At 38.0% G+C, this 20,798-nt stretch overlaps 1 protein-coding gene across 1 annotated transcript in view; it reads left to right on the top strand.

The window, feature by feature from the left end:
• Positions 1-18,102, top strand: part of UPF2 (UPF2 regulator of nonsense transcripts homolog (yeast)) — a gene marked incomplete at its 3' end in the record, with an annotated part of 33,038 nt that extends 14,936 nt beyond the window's left edge. Inside the window, exons 7-15 of the mRNA XM_010148431.1 lie at positions 1,669-1,772; positions 2,280-2,365; positions 8,853-8,961; positions 10,227-10,340; positions 11,514-11,630; positions 14,455-14,640; positions 15,182-15,385; positions 16,012-16,287; positions 17,919-18,102. Coding sequence (XP_010146733.1) covers positions 1,669-1,772; positions 2,280-2,365; positions 8,853-8,961; positions 10,227-10,340; positions 11,514-11,630; positions 14,455-14,640; positions 15,182-15,385; positions 16,012-16,287; positions 17,919-18,102 — 1,380 coding nt within the window. The remainder of the gene's footprint in view (positions 1-1,668; positions 1,773-2,279; positions 2,366-8,852; positions 8,962-10,226; positions 10,341-11,513; positions 11,631-14,454; positions 14,641-15,181; positions 15,386-16,011; positions 16,288-17,918) is intronic.
• Positions 18,103-20,798: the final 2,696 nt, after the last annotated feature.

The raw sequence follows: 20,798 nt of genomic DNA on the forward strand, positions 1-20,798 counted from the left end.
GAGAAGGAAGCCCTGACCGTTTCAATTCCTGTCACGGTAAAATTCTTAAGTCCCAAAGCTGCTTCAGGTACTACAAAAGAGCCTTTCCTCTTAGCAAGGATCCACATACTGTGATGAGAAAGAAATACAGCGTGAGAGCACCTGTAGCCCTGCAGTGAAGGAGAGGACCACTGAAAGAAGAGATATATTTGGGAGCTGTTGCAATTGAGTGTGATAGCAGGGCTTCTTGAAAGCTTGTTTTGAAGAGTGACTGAATTGTCAAGACTTAGTTTTTCCATTTATTTTAAGAGCGTTGAGTCAGCTTGAATATAGGACTGAGGTGAGACAACTAATTGCTGTAAGGGAAAAAGAGGAAGATTAAAAGAACGTGAGAAGGAGACAGGAAGGTGCTGCTGTAAATACCTAAATGGCAAAATGCATTAAAACAAGATTTGCTAGTAAAAACAGTCTGGTTTGAACTACTGCATGTGCCCTAGAGAACTCTATTTCCAAGTATATGGGTCATGAGAGAGTCAGGGTTCCATTAAGTATTTAAAATTTCATGGTCTTCTTTTGTCTGAGCATCTGGAACATCTTCCTTTTCTTTTTCCTCTCTTAATGAAGCCTTCCCTCTTGTTCTTCTGGCTTCTGGTTGCCTGCAAAAGAGAGGAGGCAGTGTCATCTGCTTTAATCTCTAGTATATTCAAGATGAGGTAGCTGGCAGTGTTCTTTGGAACAATCCAAGTGTTAGTGTTACCACTTGTTGTTTTGACTCACATTGTGCTGTAGAGCAAACCAGACTCTTCTCTTGGTCTTAATAAAATCTGGAAAAATTTTGAAGCATACCACATGTTTTGCAGTTAAAGAGTAACTGTAGAGGGATTGGTCTGGTGAGACCTTCATGGTTCATGTCAGAAAACCTGAAATTTCAGCAATAGAGTTGTCCTGCAGCCTTTTATTTAGGTGGTGTTACTGACTCAATGCATAGGTACAGGTTACTGGGACTGCTTTGGGTGTTGCAAATTACGCAGAAACGTTTGCTTGAAAAACAAGTTGTCACTTGCCTTGGGATTGCTGAGTGATCAACCCTTCGTCTCTTGCTTGGTGATCCTCTACCCTGGTTTCTGCTGAAGGAATTAACCTGGCCTCTAGCTTTCACAGCCTCAAGTGAAAAGATGTCAAGAACATACAAGATGAAAGAATGGCCTTAATGGGCACTTTTATTCAGAAATTCTGTTTCTCCTGCAGGGCCAACGTATGTAAAAAGTAGAATCCCCACTTCCATTAAGGTGTTTTGGTTGGTTGTTTTTTACTCATGTAGTATTTTCTCCAATCTTCAGGCCTTCTTGTGGTCCTCCTTTCATCACTTAAAGAGACTACCATAGTTTCTAGGAATGTATATTTCTTGTTGCCTCTGACAGTGTAAATTAGGAGGTAGGGAACCTCACGAATAGGACGACAAGTTTTAAAGGTGATACTTTTGACTTTGGTTGGCATAGACAATCACTGGATTCTTTTTGCATTAAATAACTAGATATTGTATTCATCTTTATATCTTATGTTTTTTGAATCTGTGGATGAATGTTTAACATCTAAAGATTACAAACACAGTGTTTGGGGCATATGATGGCAAATCATTGTATTTTGTAGCTTAAAGATGTGTGCTGCTTGTTTATTTCACTCTGTTAGAACAAGAGGATGAAGAAGCCAGTACTGGATCTCATTTGAAGCTTATAGTAGATGCTTTTCTTCAGCAGCTTCCAAATTGTGTCAACAGAGACCTGATAGACAAGGTATAGTCATGGTTTCCATTTTTTCCACTCTTAAAAGCTATAATGCTAAATCAGATTGGTCAGAAATAAAGATTTGAAGCTTTAGAGTCTAGCAGTAGCTGAATTAATTTTTAACCTGGAGGAAATATTTTCTCTTTCTTTCTTAGCTGTTGCCCAAATACCATGTGATACTGGTTTTGTCTGCCTGTTTTCTTATGTGTTAGTTTGTTTTTGAAGTAGGCTTGGCTTTTTCCTTTATTCTTCCCATCACTCCCTGACAAGTTACTCCCTGTCTGCCTAAAGCTACTTTCTTCCTTGTGTTGATCCAAAGAACAGTCTATATTCCTGCAGCTGGAAATGTTTTCTGTCATTCCTAGACAAAAATGAAGATTTATTTTTTTACATGCAGCTGCTTTAATAAAACAGGAATAGCTCTGTAAAAGATACTCTTGAAAAGCATGCTATATTGCTCCAAATAAAAAACCCAATGCATTAAAGGTGAAGTGCTGTATTTACTTCTCTCTGTAGGCAGCAATGGATTTTTGCATGAATATGAATACAAAAGCCAACAGAAGAAAACTAGTACGAGCGCTTTTCATAGTTCCTAGGCAAAGGTAAGAACTGAAGGGGAACCAGCTGGATCTATCCTTTGGTTATTTAACCTATCTATATATTTTAACTGTTTAAATTACTGAAGACCAGTATATATTCCAAGTTGCATGTTTATTCCTGATGTGCACTTCTGGAGTGATTTATACTAGAGCACCAAAGAAATATTTAGGATTGATCAAGCAATTCACCACCATATTTTGCCATAGCAATGTAAATGTTTTAAATAAGTAGTGTCTCTCTTTCTGGTACTTCTGTGTTATAGTGGATCTTTTCATGACTCTTTTTACTGTGAAAACAGCAAAACCTTCCTTCTGTCAAAAAAAGGAGAATATATTCCATTCAGGAGAACTTGTGCTTTTTTTTTTATATGAGAACCTTGGAGTAGTTAAAGCAGAGTGTAGTCGAGGAAGGAGGTTTTCTTGTGATATGTTAATTCTGATACTGTGCACAGCCATTATAAGAAGCTGTTATCTTCTGGAACAATGCTGGTTCTAGACTGGGTGGATTGAAGAAAGCAAGTGTAAGAATTTGAGCCTAGCCTCTTCTGTCCACGCAGAGTTTTGCTATTTCTCATCGTCTCTCTCGTAAGCGAGGTCCCTGCACTTGCAGGAAGAGCCTTGCTCAGACAAATGATTGTAAATATTACACAGAATGACAGAATCACAGAATGGTCGGGGTTGGAAGGGACCTTTGGAGGTCATCTAGTCCAACCCCCCTGCTAGAGCAGGTTCTCCTGGAGCAGGTTGGACAGGAACGCATCCAGATGGGTTGTGAATATCTCCAGAGCAGGAGACTCCACAGCCTCCCTGGGCAGCCCATTCCAGTACTCTGGCACCCTCAAAATAAAGGATTTCCTCATGTTGAAATTAATTTCCTGTGTTCCAGTTTACACCCATTGCCCCTTGTCTTGTCACTGGGCACCACTAAGGAAAGTCTGGCCCCAGCCTCTTGACACCCATCCTTTAGATATTTATAAACATTGATAAGTGTCCCGCTCAGTCTTCTCCAGGCTAAACAGACCCAGCTGTCCCAGCCTTTCCGTGTAAGAGAGCTGCTCTGTTGTGGGATCCTCCAGTAGTTCCCTATCGTTCTTGAACTGGGGACCCCAGAACTGGACACTATCCCCAAGCGGGAAATCTCTGCACTTCCTCAGGTTTCCCTGGCTCCGTGGACCCCCAGTTCCCAAGGGAGCCTTGGTTGGCAAAATACAGTCCCTGTGGCTCAGGCAGGTGTGTGCTCCTGTCAGCTTGAATCGAGGCGGTGGGGCTTTGCACAGAGGGGCAGAGCAGCCAGCGAGGGGACAGCAGGGTTTTAAACTACTACAGCTGTTTGCCTCAGTGGATGAGAACCAGCACCTTCATAGTCCCTTTCAGAATTAAAATACATAATATACTGAAATATATATAATATATATGTTAAAATAAAAATTTAAAATCATTGGATGAATAATACATTTCTTTTCTGTCTGGTAAACTTGCACCTTAAATAGGTGCAATTAGGGAGGAGTCACTTTTCCTGCTCCACCTTGCCCTATTTGTTTTGATGCAGCTTTTAGTTTCAAATATTTCATCATCTTGGATCTCCTGTTAGAGTTCACACCACTGTGATTCCATTCCTTACTAACACTGGGGGAAAGAACATAGTTTGAGTGTCTGTTTTGTCTCAGGGCTTGTGTAGACTACTGCTTTGAATAAACAGACTTTGTTTTGTTTTCCTTACTTTTAATCACTACTTGTGCTGTGTTTTCAACCTTAACTCTAGCCTATTTCTACATCCCATCTGTAATAAGCATCTGCTGTGCTAATAATGCTACTGTCCCAGCTGTATATAAGCCAATGGTTTGCTGAGTATGCATTAACCTGACTCAGTGTTGATACTACATTTGCAATTAGAACTGCACATAATCCTTCATTCTCTCAAGTATTCTTTTCTCTAAAAATTACTAGTTTTGACACCTCAGTCTTTGGAGACTTGGATAGAGGCCTGACTGCCTGAAATGTGAATTACTGGTAGAGGAGACAGGTGGTTGAGTATCTTTTGTGTAAGACATAACAAGGTGCTCTTCAGCCCAAATTTGTGATGTAGAGGAAATAAACAGAAATGTTATCAGCCTGCTGGTAACAACGAAACACACCAGAACACAATTTGGGAAGAACTTTTTCTCATGGTGTAGAACATCTACAGCAATGTAAATCAGCTGTAGATGATGTATCATCTACAATGTAAATGTGTATCAGAAGATAGCAAAAGTTAAAATCCTAGTGTAGGATGATAGCAAAAGTTAAAATCCTAGTGTATTGTTTATTAGAGCTGTGTCTTTGATCAGACTGTGCTAGGACCACAGGTAAGTTGCAAGAATCATATATGGCTTTCACATTACTACTGATTTGTTATCTTACCAAGGGTAGTTCTATTATCCCACAAATCTGTTTTAAAAATAATAATTTTTAAAAGATCCATTTTCCTGTGGGAACTGAGTAGACTAGTATAGATGATGTGGTTCACTCCGTGAGCTGCTGTCTTCATGCAGCTTTTCCTAGTGGAAAACCTCCAGGTTTGTACGTGGCACACAACAGTATGGGTTGCTAAAAAATGTTACAAATTCATTTAGAAGATTAACACACTGCTTCAAAGCTACGTATACTGTGCATTAACAATGTTTGCTTTGTGTGTCTCTTCACAGAGCCATAATACATCTCTACATTCTGTTACTGTTATACCAGTTTTTACTAATTCCGGGAGTTTCTGCAATAGCACTTCAGTATACCACGGGAGAAGAAAGCTTGTCGTGGTTATGTTCTTGAGGACTGTGTGTTTGGTTTTGGTTTTTGAGAAGGGTTCAGAGGAATGGTGATGGATAAAGCAGTGTATTTTTCCAGAAGTGTTTCGTTTTCAAGTATATCAGATAATGTTGTCTGAGTGTAGCTGTTATGTTGGCAGCCATAATAGGGTATTTCAATAACAGAATAATTTCGATTTCTTTTGAGAGATCAGATTTAAGAAACCTGCAGGCATAACAATCTTACCAAGAAAGTACAGAACTGGTTTCATGTTTGCAGAGTAACACAGACACTGTAAAGTCAGAGTCATTATGCAGTGTTGCCAGGGAGCTTTCTTGTTCCCACTGGGGTTGGCTAGATTGGGACAAATGCAGGATTCTTTAAGACAGAAAACTCATTTTGGAAAAAAAGGCAGTTTTTCCTCAACGAACTGTAGATTAGTGTTAGAATACAAAATCGTTGTACTACATTGAATACTTATGAATGGGTCACACATTTTCAGCTGTGATTTGAACCTGCAACCCAAGAGAACAGAGAGTCTTTTAAAAAAAGATTTTGCAGTGCCAGTATACAGGCAGCTTTCAGATTTGAATTGGAGGATTGATTTAAAACTAAACAGTAGCCTTTTAATTCAGGGATGTACAGTTTGCTCTAAAGTCACAGTGCAGTGATTTAACCCATACTGTTTACAGCTTTAGGGCGTTTATGTGTAATTCTTTTGATATCTGCTACCTGAATTATTTTCCTGTACAGATACACATAATTATTTCATTGCATACTGAATTTTTGTTGAATTTTTTCAACTTCAATGAAAGCTTAAAATCTCTTTTTGGCCTTAAATTCTGAACAATTCTAGACAAATGCTAAACACTGAATAGGGCCTGTTGAGGCTTCTGACTTTTTTTTTTTTTTACCATTCTCATCCATGGTGATCTATGAGGTTGCAGGTTTACTAAGCAAGAAATCTGTTGTTCATCATGCAGAAATTCGTAGCGTTAGGGTTGGCTTTTGTGAATTCAGATGTTGACTGCTTCTTGAGTGTTAGAGTTCTGAGCGTTTAACTGAAAAGGTGTAAACCTCCTGCATAGCTGCTGCCTTTTCAGCTGCTTATCCTGAGAATCCCCTCAGTAGCAAGGTCATTTTTGTTCGATTGAACTTGACTTATTAGTGTTTCGGTGGCCTCTCCTTTGTGGTGAAATTGAGGGATGTGCTTGAGATGAGGAGTTTGTGCCAGGGCTGAGAAGCAAAAGCAAAAAGTGCGTGTCTGATAGCATGCAGATTCCACAGTGTCATTCTCTTCCCACTGAGCAGTGTGGGGGGCAGTTTGTACCTGTTCAGGCCCTGTGAATATGTTGCATTCATCTGCACTATGATTATTCTTGTGAGACAGGAGTTCTTGCTGTGTGGCTTCATTCTTTAAAATGTCATTCTGGTAGAATCTCAATTAATAAATGTACAAAATGCCCCCTCACTCTTTCTGGGTATAAAACTTTGGATGCATTCATTCTAGAGACACTGCAATTAGGACTTCAATTGAGCAAAGTCTTGGGTTTGTTTGTTTGGGTTTTTTTAATAAACTAACTTCTGAAATTCTATCAAAATAAATGCTCTTGGATATTTCACTGAAGTGCAGTCCCTGTGATCCAGGGTTGACTTAATTTCAGTCCAAGGTATGTGGTCAAAATCACAGTGGTCAGAAGTAGTGGGATTTTACTATGGTGGTTGATATTCAGGGTGCTTAATGTAGGCTTCAGAGTAACTGACTCATCCCTGTTGCTAGATCTTGCTTCATAATGTAGAAGAGCAGGAAGAGAATGCAATACTGTGGGCTTTGTGGGTGTGGGCTTTTGTTGTTGTTGGGTTTTTTCTTTTGTTTTTTTTAGTCAATATCTGCAACCTCTTCTAGAGGAAGAAATGCTTTTGGAGTAAACAAAAGTTTAGATCGGCCTCAGTGCAGGTTCCAGTAGATGGAGCCACTGATGCTGCAATCCCTCCACTTCTGACACTAATATTTGTCCCTGAACGGCTTCAATCTCTGGTTGCCAATTTCACTGTAATTGACCCAAGGTTTTTCCTTATTATATTTCACCTATTTAGAAATACTCAGTCTTAGTATTCTTCCCCATGAAGAAACCTTTTGTGTTCTGTGAGGGAATAACAACAATGTACTCTAGGACTTCAGTTTTCCCCCAGGTATGTTCAGTTTACAGAGATGAAATTATTAGCTGTCGGCAGGCAGGTACTTACACAGACCAGAATAAAACTTTCTGCTCTTTGCCTTTAAAAGAGATGTCATACAGAAATCCCCCCAGTTCAAACACACCCCCTCAATTCAGCTGAAGTCCTTTTTTCATTTAGCTTTGTGTATTATTGTGTGAAGTGAGGAGGCTTTCACTTCTCTTCTGAGAGTTAATGGCTAAAAGCTTAATAACATCATAGTAATTTGCTGTGGCTAGTCATCCTTGACTGTGTGTTCCAACAAACTTGAAAAAATGTAAATACTGCTTCAGTTATTGATTAACAGGAGAGAATAAGAACTGTTAAATAGGTAACTGGATACCTGCAATGTTTCACCAGGAGTTTTATGTGTTGTCAGGAGGCTGCTTAGCCTCTTTCAGGTAGTATATTCTGATGCTTCTGGTCTAGTTTAAAGATGTAATTGTCCCTCTTTAATTGTAATTTATAATTTGTAATTGTCCCAAACTGTAAACTCAAGAACCACTTTGCCCTTATAGGAAATTTTTTACTTGAAGCATGCAGCTTTAAGATGTTTCTCTGCACTTAAAACAGCAGGGTGTTCCTACAGTTCATCTGTTTACAGCATTAACTTACATTCTGAAAACAAAAATAGTGTTTTCAGCCTGTTGAATGGTATTATAAGGCCTCAGTGCAGTTGATTTCTCTGCATTTAAAAGTGATACATGCACATTCACTCAAAGCAGCTGTGTTTTAGCTTTGTGTCCTGTTACATGATGCCACAAACCAGGTTTAAGGACACTTATCCCATTATTGCCATCAGAGTCTGATGGAAAGAAACAGAGTACAAACTAAGAAAAACAAAAATTGTCCTCCGAAATTCTCTAAGGGAAACCTGTGACACTATGAAATGGGTATAAAGGCATGCAATTGAGGAAAGAGGAGAAGAAAATAAGGGAAGTTCTATAGCAAATTTTGAAATACTACTGTTTGTGGGAGTATTAGCTGAGTTTTGGGGAAAATGGTGGTCACATCGCATCTACTGAGCTTTGTTTTTATGTAATAACACTACATTCATTTCAGTGTTCACTGCCTTAAAAGTAAAGATGTTCTTACCTTCGTGGTTGTGTCTGTTGCTACTCTAAAAAAAAAAAAAAAAAAACCCACAGCTACAAATGGGGTTGTCTGTTAGAATGTTTCATTGTGCATGTTGAAAGGAACCTGAATTTTGTTTGTATCTGGTAATTTCTTAGAGGTTGTGCTCTGTAGTTGAGATGGTGTTTGGCATTTCATCTAGGGCCGTATTTTTGAAAGGAAATTAACTGTGGAGAATTCCAGTAGAATGTGGTAGTATACCTTTTCGTGTTGTTATTTTTAAATGGTATTGCAGACTGAAGTGTGAGCGTCTCTAAAATTGCTTGTACATAGCTCTGCCAATATATGCACATTCATTCTGGTGTCATAAATGCTTTTAACTTAAATTAGTTGTCTGTTTTACCTCCTTTGTTTGCAGGTTGGATTTGCTACCATTTTACGCAAGGCTGGTTGCCACGTTGCATCCCTGTATGTCTGATGTAGCAGAGGATCTTTGTTCCATGCTGAAAGGGGATTTCAGGTTTCATGTATGTTTTTTGTTGGTTTAGCTTTTTGCATTCCAGTTAACCAATCTGATAATTGTTATCGTTTTGGGGAAAAAAAAAAAAACATTTAACATGATGTAGATGATAATTTTAAAATTTAGTGACTCGATTTAGAATATTTTTGTCATCTAAGCAGATTTGATCTAGAATACTGGATTTGTGTGTTTAAAACTTTTTACACATAGACAGACATATATGGTAAGTTCTTTTGGTAGTGTCATCCTTAATTTCCAGTGCTAAACAGTGATTAAAATGAACTGTATAACAGTTACAACAAAAGCTGCAAAAACTAGAAACTGTGCTCCAACTATGTTAGTAATTAACAGAAAGCATTTATTTAAAATGAGAACTGACCTGTTCTAACAACAGACCCCCTCTACAAGGTTATAATTGTAATACAGCGGTTACTATTGTAATGTAGTGCTTAATTCTAAAAATACTTTTTACAATTTTCAGCAACCATCGCTGCCTCAAACGTATTTTTCAATGTTGTTTCTTTCACACTGTTCTAAGTTTTGTAATGGAATTGGTTATGGTGCACAGTGACGACTCCACTCTTTTCTGAATTTTATGGCACAAGCTTCAAAATTTTTTCCTCATACTGACACTAAAAATGTGTATGAATTACTTTAACTCTTAACTATTTGAAGTTAACTCTTGCCAGAAAGAGTTATTTCTGTTGTAAAGAAATATTATTTTTTTTATTTTGCTAAACATGATTATGTTTGGAAATAGAGATGAACTTGCACTTGTCAGTAAAATTATGGTGGATATCAGTGTTTTTGAAAGAAGAAAGAGAAGGAAAAACCCAAGTCTGCACTTCATTAAACCTGGCTTGAAAAAGCTGTCAATATTTAATATTTCCTTGGCAACTATACCACTGGTCCTATTCGTGTAGAGACTGCTTATTGATTCTAAAAATACAGAATCTAGAGGTCTTAAGCATTACATCACCATGGCAAAACAGGGCTAGGCCAGGTTGATGTGTGTCTATAGCTTCAGATATGTTAGAGGACTTGGGGTTTGTGGGGTGTAAGGGGGGTGGGGAAAGAAATTGAAAAGCTTCTGCAGAAATGAAGTTGTAGAGAGACTTTCAGGAAACTCGGTGATAGATGAAGGTAGAGGATAAGGAACCAAACGAATATCAAACACCTTTGAATTCCCAAGCTCATTAAATGCCTTTGGGTCGAAGTAGTTTATAGGAGGTTGGTATTTTTGAGAGCCTAAAATCAAATGCCTTTTTTTAGGTAAGAAAAAAGGACCAGATCAACATTGAAACAAAGAATAAAACTGTGAGGTTTATTGGTGAACTTACCAAGTTTAAGATGTTCTCCAAAAACGATACTCTCCACTGTTTAAAGGTTAGTGCTGAGATAGTCCTGTACTGTCTGTGCTGATAATGTATCCCCATCTTACTTTCCTTTCTAGAACTGTGGCTGATGTTATCCAGTAATTCATTGCATGTGATGTTTTAAAGTGTCTTGCTACTATGTATAAGGAGAATTCTATAGCTGTTCCAGAAGTGAAGACTCTTTTAATTTTTGTGATGGTAGGAATGTATTAAAATAAACTTGCACCTTTGGAGATAACCAAATGGCTAACAATCTTTGTCAAGCGATAGTGGACATTGCTACTTATTCATCTGCTGTATCTTGCAAAACTGGAAGTGAGCTTTTCTTTCCATTATGTTGATTTCAGTTAACGTTTTTACAGAGAATACAGAGAAAATAACAGTAAGGGGGAAGGGTTAGAGGCAGAAAGCTTTTTTGCGGTGTAAGGAGAGGCTTACATGCTATTTTAGCAGGTGCTTTATTGTTGTTTGAGGTATAAAATCTTTGGAAAGCATTAATCTCTGGCCATATCATATCAATTTGCATGCTGATAAACATGCAAACTTACCTTTGATGTCAAGTCCCACATTAAAAATCAATTTTAAGAGTCTCCCTTTATAAAGGTGGTTGACTCACATGGGTTAAGATCACTTCCTCTAGGAATAGTTTCTATTCCTTGACTCGTTGGGTATCAAAGCTGAATTCTTAAACTATACTCGCTCATCACTTACACTATTTCATAGATGAGAGAGTAAAATGCAAAGCTCTATCAATTTTAGTTTTATTAAGTTATGCAACAATTAAATTCAACGTGTTTTGAGGTTATTGTTTCCATGTGCAGCGTTATTTGGTGGTTTTCCAGTCTAGAAGCAGGGATTTTAAAGCAGGTATAACAGAGTTGGAAAGGGGCATGGGAAAGTCTATAGCGTTTGTTTAAATGCTGTAGTCTTTTTGTGCTAGACTTAGGATGCTTCCTGGTTTCTGGAGCCTAAATTGGGGGTCTATACTGTCCTTATAACACTTTTTTTAATGAGATTAGTATTTTGACTTTTTCTTACTATCTGATCAGTGAAATCAACTTGCATTTTTTTCGTTAAGAATATGGAGCACTACAAGAGTGTAAAGTCTAGTAGGTATAACTTAGTGTGTTCTGCAGTTGAAAAAGATGCTTAACATGCTGTGGTTTTTATGTATATGTCTCAGATGCTTCTGTCAGACTTTTCTCATCACCATATTGAAATGGCATGTACTCTGCTGGAAACCTGTGGAAGATTCCTCTTCAGATCACCAGAATCTCACTTAAGAACCAGTGTTCTTTTGGTAAGAGAAGACTCCTTCCCTTATGGGGAAGGGTGTCATGAATTAAACCACTACTTTTCTGTTCGGCTTTGTAACGCAGTCTGACCATAACAATGATTGTGACTAATACCTTAATTATCAATTACAGAGTTCGAGCACTAGTAAGTGAAATCTTTTATTACGTTTTATCTTGAGTAATGTGAGGGAGAACAGTGTACAGGGACTGTGACAGAGATTGTAGTTAGAATGAGACTGTGTTAATGAATTAACAATAGTGTGCTTCCTAGAAATTTAAAATTTTGGTTTTGAACTGGTGGAACAAATAGCAGGGCAGAGCAGTGCAGGGAGTAAAGGGAATGAGGAGCTCTTCTGAACTGGGCTTTTCCTGCTGCTTATGTTTTATTTGGTGACTTCTTTGTTTTGTGTGCTGCTTTGCAAAAATTAACTGTATTTCATACAATGCAAACTGGTGCTACCAGGTTGGAGGATGGGAGGGGCCAAGGAGGAGCACCTCTTACTTCTTAGCAGATTTTTATTGAAAAGTGTCTGCAGTATGTGCAGGGAGGTTTTATTAGTCAGCAAACCGGAGGGGGGGATTCAACCCCCTTTTAACCTGGACATTTTAATGTTGTTTGTGATCTTTTCATCAAAGGAAAACCAAAACCTAATCTTCAAATGTAGTGCTTAACCTTTGTGGTTCTTCATTTTAGCCTAGTAAGTGGCAAGTTAAATGAAGTAGTTAATTAGCTGAAAGCACTTCAGACTGCAGGTCTTGCTTTTTTCCTTCTGGAAAGTGTCACGGCGTGTTATTGTTGGCAGTGTGGTGTTGCTGTTTTTCCTGCCTGTCCATCGGGCTTGATGCCTTAAATGAAAAAGGATTGAAACACACAAAGTTGCCTAAAATGGTGATGACTTTCAATAGAGTAAGACTAATACCATCTACTTAGAGTTAGAATAAACACTTGGGATGGCTCAAAAAAATTATAAATTACAGTGACTTTGAGTCTTGGGGTAGCGCATAGTGTCTCTCCTGCGAAGAAACATTTTAATTAAAAGAAGTTGCATATTATACTGTAAATAATAACTTATAACAGGAAAATCTACAAGTTACGTAGTTTTAGTTTATTTCAAGTCTTATTTGCAAGGTCTTCTGCCATTTTCTGTGTTACACTTTACTTTGCCCTGCTTAATTTTTCTATTTATAGTAAAACATGATAAATGTTATAAGGCAGTAAAGATATATTTTCTCCTGATGCATCTAGAAACGGTGAAAATGTTAAAAGGTAATAGTAACATATGCGACATGGTAAGGCTTTGGAACTTTCTGCTCTGTGTTTTCTCCACATAAAACAGTACGTGCTCAGTTGTTGAAAGTGCTGTGCAACTTCTAAGCACATGTAGGTGAACTTGCTAACTACTTGACAGAAGTTTCCCATTTGGAAAGGAACAGTCTCAGGGAATCAAAGGGGAGGCCATTTGTGTCATGGAAAAGGCTAAAAATGAAACGCCTTAGGGTTGGTGTCAGATTGAGACCTTGGCAATGACACATCAAATCTAGGAGGAAAGTTAGGTTCTTTGTTGGGTTACTGTGTTACACAAAACTACTCTTCCTCATTGCACTGGGAGCTGAAACTTAAGGTTAAGGAGCTGTTTGAGTATATCTACATTTCAGGTGAATGAACCACTGCCTTGTAAAAAAAATCTTAAATTATTCAAGTTTAATGGAAGGTTCACCAGCATGAAAAATTTGTGCTTCTTCAGTGACAAAAGGAGGTTTAATCTCTTCTCATTAGATTACTGGACTGCAATGTTTACACTTACATTTGTGTGTGGTGATAAAACAGAGTTTTCATGTTAGATTTATTTGTTAGCTGCTGTAAATTACTGTGTAGTCAACCTCTAAGTAATACAGTCTAATCCAGTGCAGTTTCTTTTCCTTTTGAACCGCCTTAGAGTGATTTCAAATATATGGGATCATGTGATGTACATACATTTAATGCAATTCAGAATTGCACGCAGATGCATATAAAAATTATTTTATGTCGGAATTAATCTCATCCTTATCTGTAGCTGTAAAAATCAGCAGCTTAGAACTGCTACTTTTGTTCTTGTACAGAACTTTCCAGTCCAAGAAATTTTTAAAAAGCACAAAACAAATAAAAAAGTACACATCCAAAATGAAATGTGGAGAAAAGATTGTGTTCTGTGAGGAAAAGTAGGACAATCCTGACAACTAAGCACAGTAATTAGTATTGATCTAGTACCTTTTAACTTGTCTGATTTTTCCTGAAATACTTTTTATGGTAGGTACTCTCTGTCTTGCCGTCTGTTCTGCTTGGATAAACAGCAACAATGGAACATGTAATAAGAAAAATGCCATTGCTAAACCATTGAAAATTAACGTGAAACCATCAGCATGAACTTTCTGGAATCGCATATTGATGTAAAAAGTTTATCGCATCTTAGTGATGATTCACTATGCTTGTGTCAAGAAATCAGTATTTCGGTTACTTCTGTTCAATAAAATCTTTCTGAATAGAGTGGCTAACAATCTTATTAGCCATTTTTCTAAACAGTATTTCAAGTTAAACTTGAAATGCTTTTCCAAAACTTTTCTCACCACAGATGAACCATTATAAAAACAGGCATTGTAAAGAAAAATTACCTTGGAAATGGCAACCCAGAACCACCTATATGCGTTGTCCTTCCTTGACTCTAACCCAGTTTTTAACTTCCTTTACTGCATTCTTACATGTTTCCTTGATCCCAGACTTAACTGTAAAAGTCTTTGGCTTGAGAGTGTAGTATGTCAACATCTTTAACTGGTCATTTGCATTTTTTCCAGGAACAAATGATGAGAAAAAAACAAGCAATGCATCTAGACGCACGCTATGTTACAATGGTAGAAAATGCCTATTACTACTGTAATCCTCCTCCAGCTGAAAAAACTGTGAAGAAAAAACGTCCTCCTTTGCAGGAATATATTCGTAAGCTTCTTTACAAGGATCTCTCCAAGGTCACCACAGAGAAGGTAAATTCTTCTGAAGTCTTTGATACAGATTTTACTGGAGGTGATGTAACACTAACTTTCAGAGAGCTTGGGGAAGGTTATATATATATATATTTTCTTTTTAATTGCAAGGAAGTGTGACTGGTTTTGTGTTCCTGATTAAGATAGCTTCATTTCCTTGCAATGGATGGAATCTTCAGTTATGGACCTACATTATCCAGTCTTTAAATTCTGAACAATTAGAGAATTAAGTAAGAATCTTAGTGCAAAGTATCTTGCATTGGTCGTCCACTCTGACAGTTAAATACAGACTCAGAGGAAGGAAATTATGGAGTAGGTTTGGACAGCTTGATTAGCAGTTAGAGGACAGTAGTTGGGTTAATCTATAAAGTTTTCCGTAGCTACTGCAGATCTGGATGATGCTTGAAAAAGAAAGAGGATGATTGCAGATGCTTTCAGGGATTTCATCCCAACTGTGAGAGAGAGAGAGAGAGGATGACAGTGGATGTCTTGATATTTTGCCTGCTAAAATGTTAAGCTTGTCTTAAAACTTTTGATTTAGGTCCTGAGACAGATGCGCAAGCTGCCTTGGCAGGATGCAGAAATAAAAGACTATGTTACATGCTGTATGATCAACATCTGGAATGTGAAATATAATAGTATTCACTGTGTAGCCAACCTCTTAGCAGGGTTGGTCCTTTACCAGGAAGATGTTGGAATCCACGTTGTAGATGGAGTGCTAGAGGATATTCGCCTAGGAATGGAGGTAAACAATTGAGATTTTTGTAAGCTGTACTCATCTACTGATGTTGAAAGGAAAAGGATAAACTAGTTGTGTTTTAAATAAAAGAAACCTTGGATTCTGCATTTTTGTCTTAACTTTTCTACGTGTGTCAGTTGTTTATGTAGGTTTAGTTAAATTAAAAATCCACCCCCACCCCCAAAAAAATCCAGACCAAACAAAAACTTCCCAACAAACTGCAAAACTTACTAGGACAGCTTCTTTTTACCCCCTTTTTATAGTAAGCAATTTACTCTTGCACAGTGCAGTCAGATTCATGCAGTCTCAAGTAGCTTTGAACACTAGTTCATATTTTGATTGACGGGGTTATAGTTACAAGAATTCTCTGGGCAATGAGAAATCACAGATTTAAGATAGTTTGTTAAATGCATGTGAACTTTATAATAACTACTTGTTGACCAGCTTTCATAAATACCTTCAGTACTACTTAATGTTTCATTTTTGTGTATTGTACGTAGCTATAAATAACCATCTTTTATTGTAATGAATTCCCTCAATTTAGAATTAAAAAAAAAACACACCACCTTTTACAAAGATTCTATTGTGTCTGCATGATGAAGTGATTGTTTTGCTGCTGTTCTTTGATAAAGGTTAACCAACCGAAGTTTAACCAGCGACGGATCAGCAGTGCCAAGTTTCTTGGGGAACTTTACAATTATCGAATGGTGGAATCGGCTGTAATATTTCGAACTCTGTATTCTTTCACGTCGTTTGGGGTGAACCCTGATGGTAGTCCTAGTCCACTGGATCCTCCAGAGCATCTCTTCAGAATCAGACTAGTCTGTACAATCCTCGATACCTGTGGGCAGTATTTTGACAGGGGATCCAGCAAACGAAAACTTGATTGCTTCCTTGTATATTTTCAGGTATTCTAAACTAAATTTTATGCAGTTTTGTAGATTTATGTATCAACCTATGTTGGTCTGTCTATTACATATTTCTCACATTGTTCTCTAGCACTGTAATTTTTAGAGTCCTATCTGATAGCAATTTTATTTTAAAGTGACATGTATGTTCAGTGATATGTAGATGTTAGTGTTCCAACAAACGTGCAGGACACTGGGGTTGCAGTTGATTCACTGAAGGGCTTAGGTTCCCTCCTTTAGGTGTCTCAGCAAGTAGTCTGATGATCTTGTGAATTCCAGCAAAGGTGAGTATCATGTCTTCTAGTTGGGATGGATTAGCTCCATGCAACAATGCACCCTGACACTGATGACCTAGAAGGCAGCTTTCCAGGAGTAGGAGACAGGACTCCTGGGCTATATGAACATGACGTTTAGTTCTGTACCATGAGGGTGATGAAGGCCAACAGCATACTGTGGTGTGGATTGAAGAAAGTGATCTTTTTCCTTTTTTTTCCTCTTGCCTTCTACTTGGCATTTCTTTATACCACATCTGGAGCACTGTTTTCAGTTCAGGGCTGCCTGGTAGATGAGAAGAGGGACATCAGCAACTGAGCCAAGGCCAGGAGAGGGTCACAAAAAAATGATCAATGATCTCTGTTCGCATACTATGGGTTTGCTTAGCTTGGAGAAGAGAATGCTGGTTGGGTTGCTGTCCTCAGCTAATAGTGTTTGTAGAGAAGGAGTAGTCAGATAATTCTCAGGCATGGTGAAAGGATGAGAAGTGACGATCATAAGTTGCAGCAAGAAAAGCTCTGACTGAATAGGTGGGGCAGAGGGGTGGGATTTTATAACAAGAGTATGTAAATGTTAGAATGGGTTCTGAGCAAATGTGGAGTTCATGCTAAAACTCTTTGGACTTAATTTCTGTTTCTTTCTGCTTCTCTCTAAATTACGCTAAACCGAAGATATTAAAAATAAAAGTGATAATGACTTATTTCAGACATTCAGGATGGTATACCCTTAGTCTGTATTTGAGATGTAGAATTTTTTTTTGAAGTACAGTGTGGTCCTATTTTTAAACCCAAAATAAACTTGTCAGTGAAGAAGTTGTTACAGTGTTACACCTTACAATTCCAACCTACATTCATTTTGACCATGTCACCGTCTCAATAAATGTTCTGTTACTCAGACTTCATTTTTGGATGCAACTTTTGCAACACCTTTGTTCTCAGATTCTACTGTTGGATTCAGTTAGGATCAGCATTTATTTTTTACAATTTTATTATAAGGGCTGTGTGTGAATTTGTTGTAGAGCTAGCTGGATAAGTCACTTGCACATGGTAGCTGCAGTCTTAAAATTTTTCTTGAAGTTTCTCCCTTCTCCCCATAATGTGCCTTTGGGGGAATTTTCTTGAAAACAGATGGAGGGAGGAATTGAAAGCTGGGTGATTAAGTGCTCATCTGTCAGAGAATGATCTCTGTTATTAAACGATGTTTAGTGATACCTAAGTTAAATGAAATAAGAGAATAATGATGTGAAATCATTTGCATTTTCTTCTGGGCAAACGTGGCAAGGCATTACAAACTTTTTAAGTCAAATAGTTTAAAAATGCCAGTGTGCATATAATTTACTTGAACATTTTGTATTCTAGCGGTATGTTTGGTGGAAAAAAAGTCTGGATGTTTGGACAAAAGACCACCCGTTTCCTATAGATATAGACTATATGATCAGTGATACACTGGAACTGCTGAGACCAAAGATAAAGCTCTGCAATTCTCTGGAAGAAGCCATCAGACAGGTGCAAGATTTGGAACGTGAATTCTTAATAAAACTAGGTAAGAAAATGTGCAAGGGAAATAAGGTCTGTTTGACAACTGTAGTATTTCTTAAAATTATCTTTTGCATGATGATAAGAAACTATTGTTAATCTCATGATACGATCTTTTTGTTCTCATGATAGAAATATTTCTGTAACTTTGCATTTTTCTCATCACCGTAGAGTTCGTATAGAATCTCCGTAACTCTAAAGAGATGGAGTGTTTAAAAAAGTCAATATGAATACTCTTAATACAGTAATACTGGAAGTGGGGGGTGTGTATATGTTCGGATATAGCGTGGTTGGTGCAAATGGTGAGGAAGCAAACTTAAATTTAAGAAAATTCAGGAAGCACACTCAACTGCAGGAAGCAAGGAGCATCTGCACTCAATTCCTGCAGCCTGTTGGCTGGTGAGCACTGATGGAAACCACGTTGGTCACTTTGATAGGTTGGTTGCTTGCAACTCCGTGTTCCTTCCCCAGTTCTGTGCTTGGAGATGCTGTGTCCAAGTAAGCATTAGTGCAAGGCTACAGTAAAAGTGAGAGAACACATTTTGCTCTTACGACGCTGTCAGGTACTTCGAGCCTTATACTACTTTTGTGGTGTTTTGGATGGGCTTTACACTTCAGTTGAGGCCAGAGGATGATTTCCTCTTCATGGATTAGAGCTTTGGTTGGATTATTAAAGGTTTTGGGTTTTTTCTTAATGTGTCTGTTGGTTGAGTTGTGTGCCAGCTTGTAGTTCCTGACAAGACTGCAGTGACGTATGTTCAAATCTTGCTGTGTTAAAAATCAGTTAATTTCAGTAGAAAAAAGTTGAGCTGCAGCACAGCTTAATTGATAAAATGCTGGTTAGTGTGTATCTAAAACTATCGTCATATTAAGGTATCAACTTTTTGTACATGTTGGTTCTTACTAATTATTGGCTACTACTGTGCTCGTTTCTTATTAAATGGAGTTTTCTAATCTTCCACTTTTATTTGAAGACAAGCTTGTTCATGAAGAACTTATATGTGTATTTTACACTTCATAAGTGTTAATTATAGCCTTAATAGCACTTCATCTAGTTAGACAAGTTCAATTTTTAAGAATAATCCTTTAATCCAGTGGGATGAGTATGTGTAATTGCCAGGTAAAATGTTGCAACTTATGTTTTAGGAGGAACTTGTATTTTTAATATGCTGTTCCTTTAATTGACATGCCTTGAAATTACCTATTGTAGTAACTGAAATGCAGACAAAAATTTCCTTATGGTATGACTTCAATTACTAGCTTTTATGATCCCAAAATGATAACTGAGACATAATTTACAACTCCTTACATAAACTGTAATACTATTTTGAAAGAGACTTGGCAGAACGATTCAGAAGAACTTCTGTTCTCTGAATCATCACCACCACTGTAGCAATTGAATTCGGTGTAGTTAAGGGGGAGATATGTGGTCCCCGAATGTGAGCAAGGGTTGGAGACAAATTTGTGTTTGTTTTGGCACCAGTAAATCCCACCAACTGTACAGCCTTTTAAAAAGGGAGTTGTGTGTGTCCCAAGCATGTTGCTTTTGTTGATACTGATATTATTTGTTTCTTATTAGCCAGCAGTATAGGGTGTGACAGTTCCTAGTCCTTGTACTAGGACTGTTTGAAGGTGGTCTCGGGAAGGTTGTGTCATCTGTCTTTCTGACCTTTGAAGGTTATGACTGGTTTATCCTGGCTTTATCCCTGGAAGGTTTATCCCTTCAAGGCCAGGCTGTACGAGGCTTTGAGCAACCTGGTCTAGTGGAAGGTGTCCCTGCCCATGGCAGGGGGGTTGGAACTGGTTGATCCTTAAGGTCACTTCCAACCTTCACATCCATCCAATTCTATGATGGATGCCAGCATATCTGAAGGAAATAAGTATTTTAATACTGTAGCAAAAAGCTCTAGTAGAGCTGTAGTTCTGGATGAATTTGGCCCTGCAGTTCCTTGGCCTATGTACAAAACCACTGAGCAGTACCATGCTAAAGACCACGACGGGCTTTACTCTTTGTCAGTCTGAGGTGTAAATCTAGGCAGAACAGTGGGGTGGCTTGTTGCCTGCAGACCTTGAGCTGGGGACTGGCTCTTGTTTGCTGTGCTGCTCTGGTGATTTTGCACTGGTGAGGATATTGAGTGATTTAAAAGAAACTTTCAGAGCAACACTTATTTTGAAGAGCACAGTGTTGAGAAATGGGGGGGTAGGGGGAAGAATGCTTTAAAACCTCTGGAATATGAAGGAAGACGTGTATGTGCATGCACACACGTGTGTTCATGCAGAACTGAAATCCTCATGAACTACCATACAACTATAGATACATTGTATTTCAGAGTTTTGTCTAGTTTAAGCACAGCTCTAAAAATTCACCTGCTCCTGAAGCTGAGCTCTCTGATCTTAGTCAAATTTTTGTAGAGGCCTGGCTGTTGGTGTCTGTGTATTGCATGTCTTAAAGGTGTGGAGTGCCAAAAAAAAAAAAATCTGACCTGCCCCAAACCATTTCTATATTCAGAATCTAGGTTTCCATGTAAGAACTGTGCACAACAGCATTTGTTCTTTGCATATGGCAGAGAACAAACAAGGAGTGACACAAGTGTTCGTTTGCTGTCCAGAATATTTTAAGCTAACAACTGACCCTGTGTGGTTGGCATAATGTCAGAATAATTGGTGGCCTTCTACAATGGGGTCACGACCTTGGTGGATAGA

This window comes from Eurypyga helias, unplaced genomic scaffold (assembly GCF_000690775.1).
Source record: "Eurypyga helias isolate BGI_N326 unplaced genomic scaffold, ASM69077v1 scaffold4993, whole genome shotgun sequence".
Classification (NCBI taxonomy): domain Eukaryota; kingdom Metazoa; phylum Chordata; class Aves; order Eurypygiformes; family Eurypygidae; genus Eurypyga; species Eurypyga helias.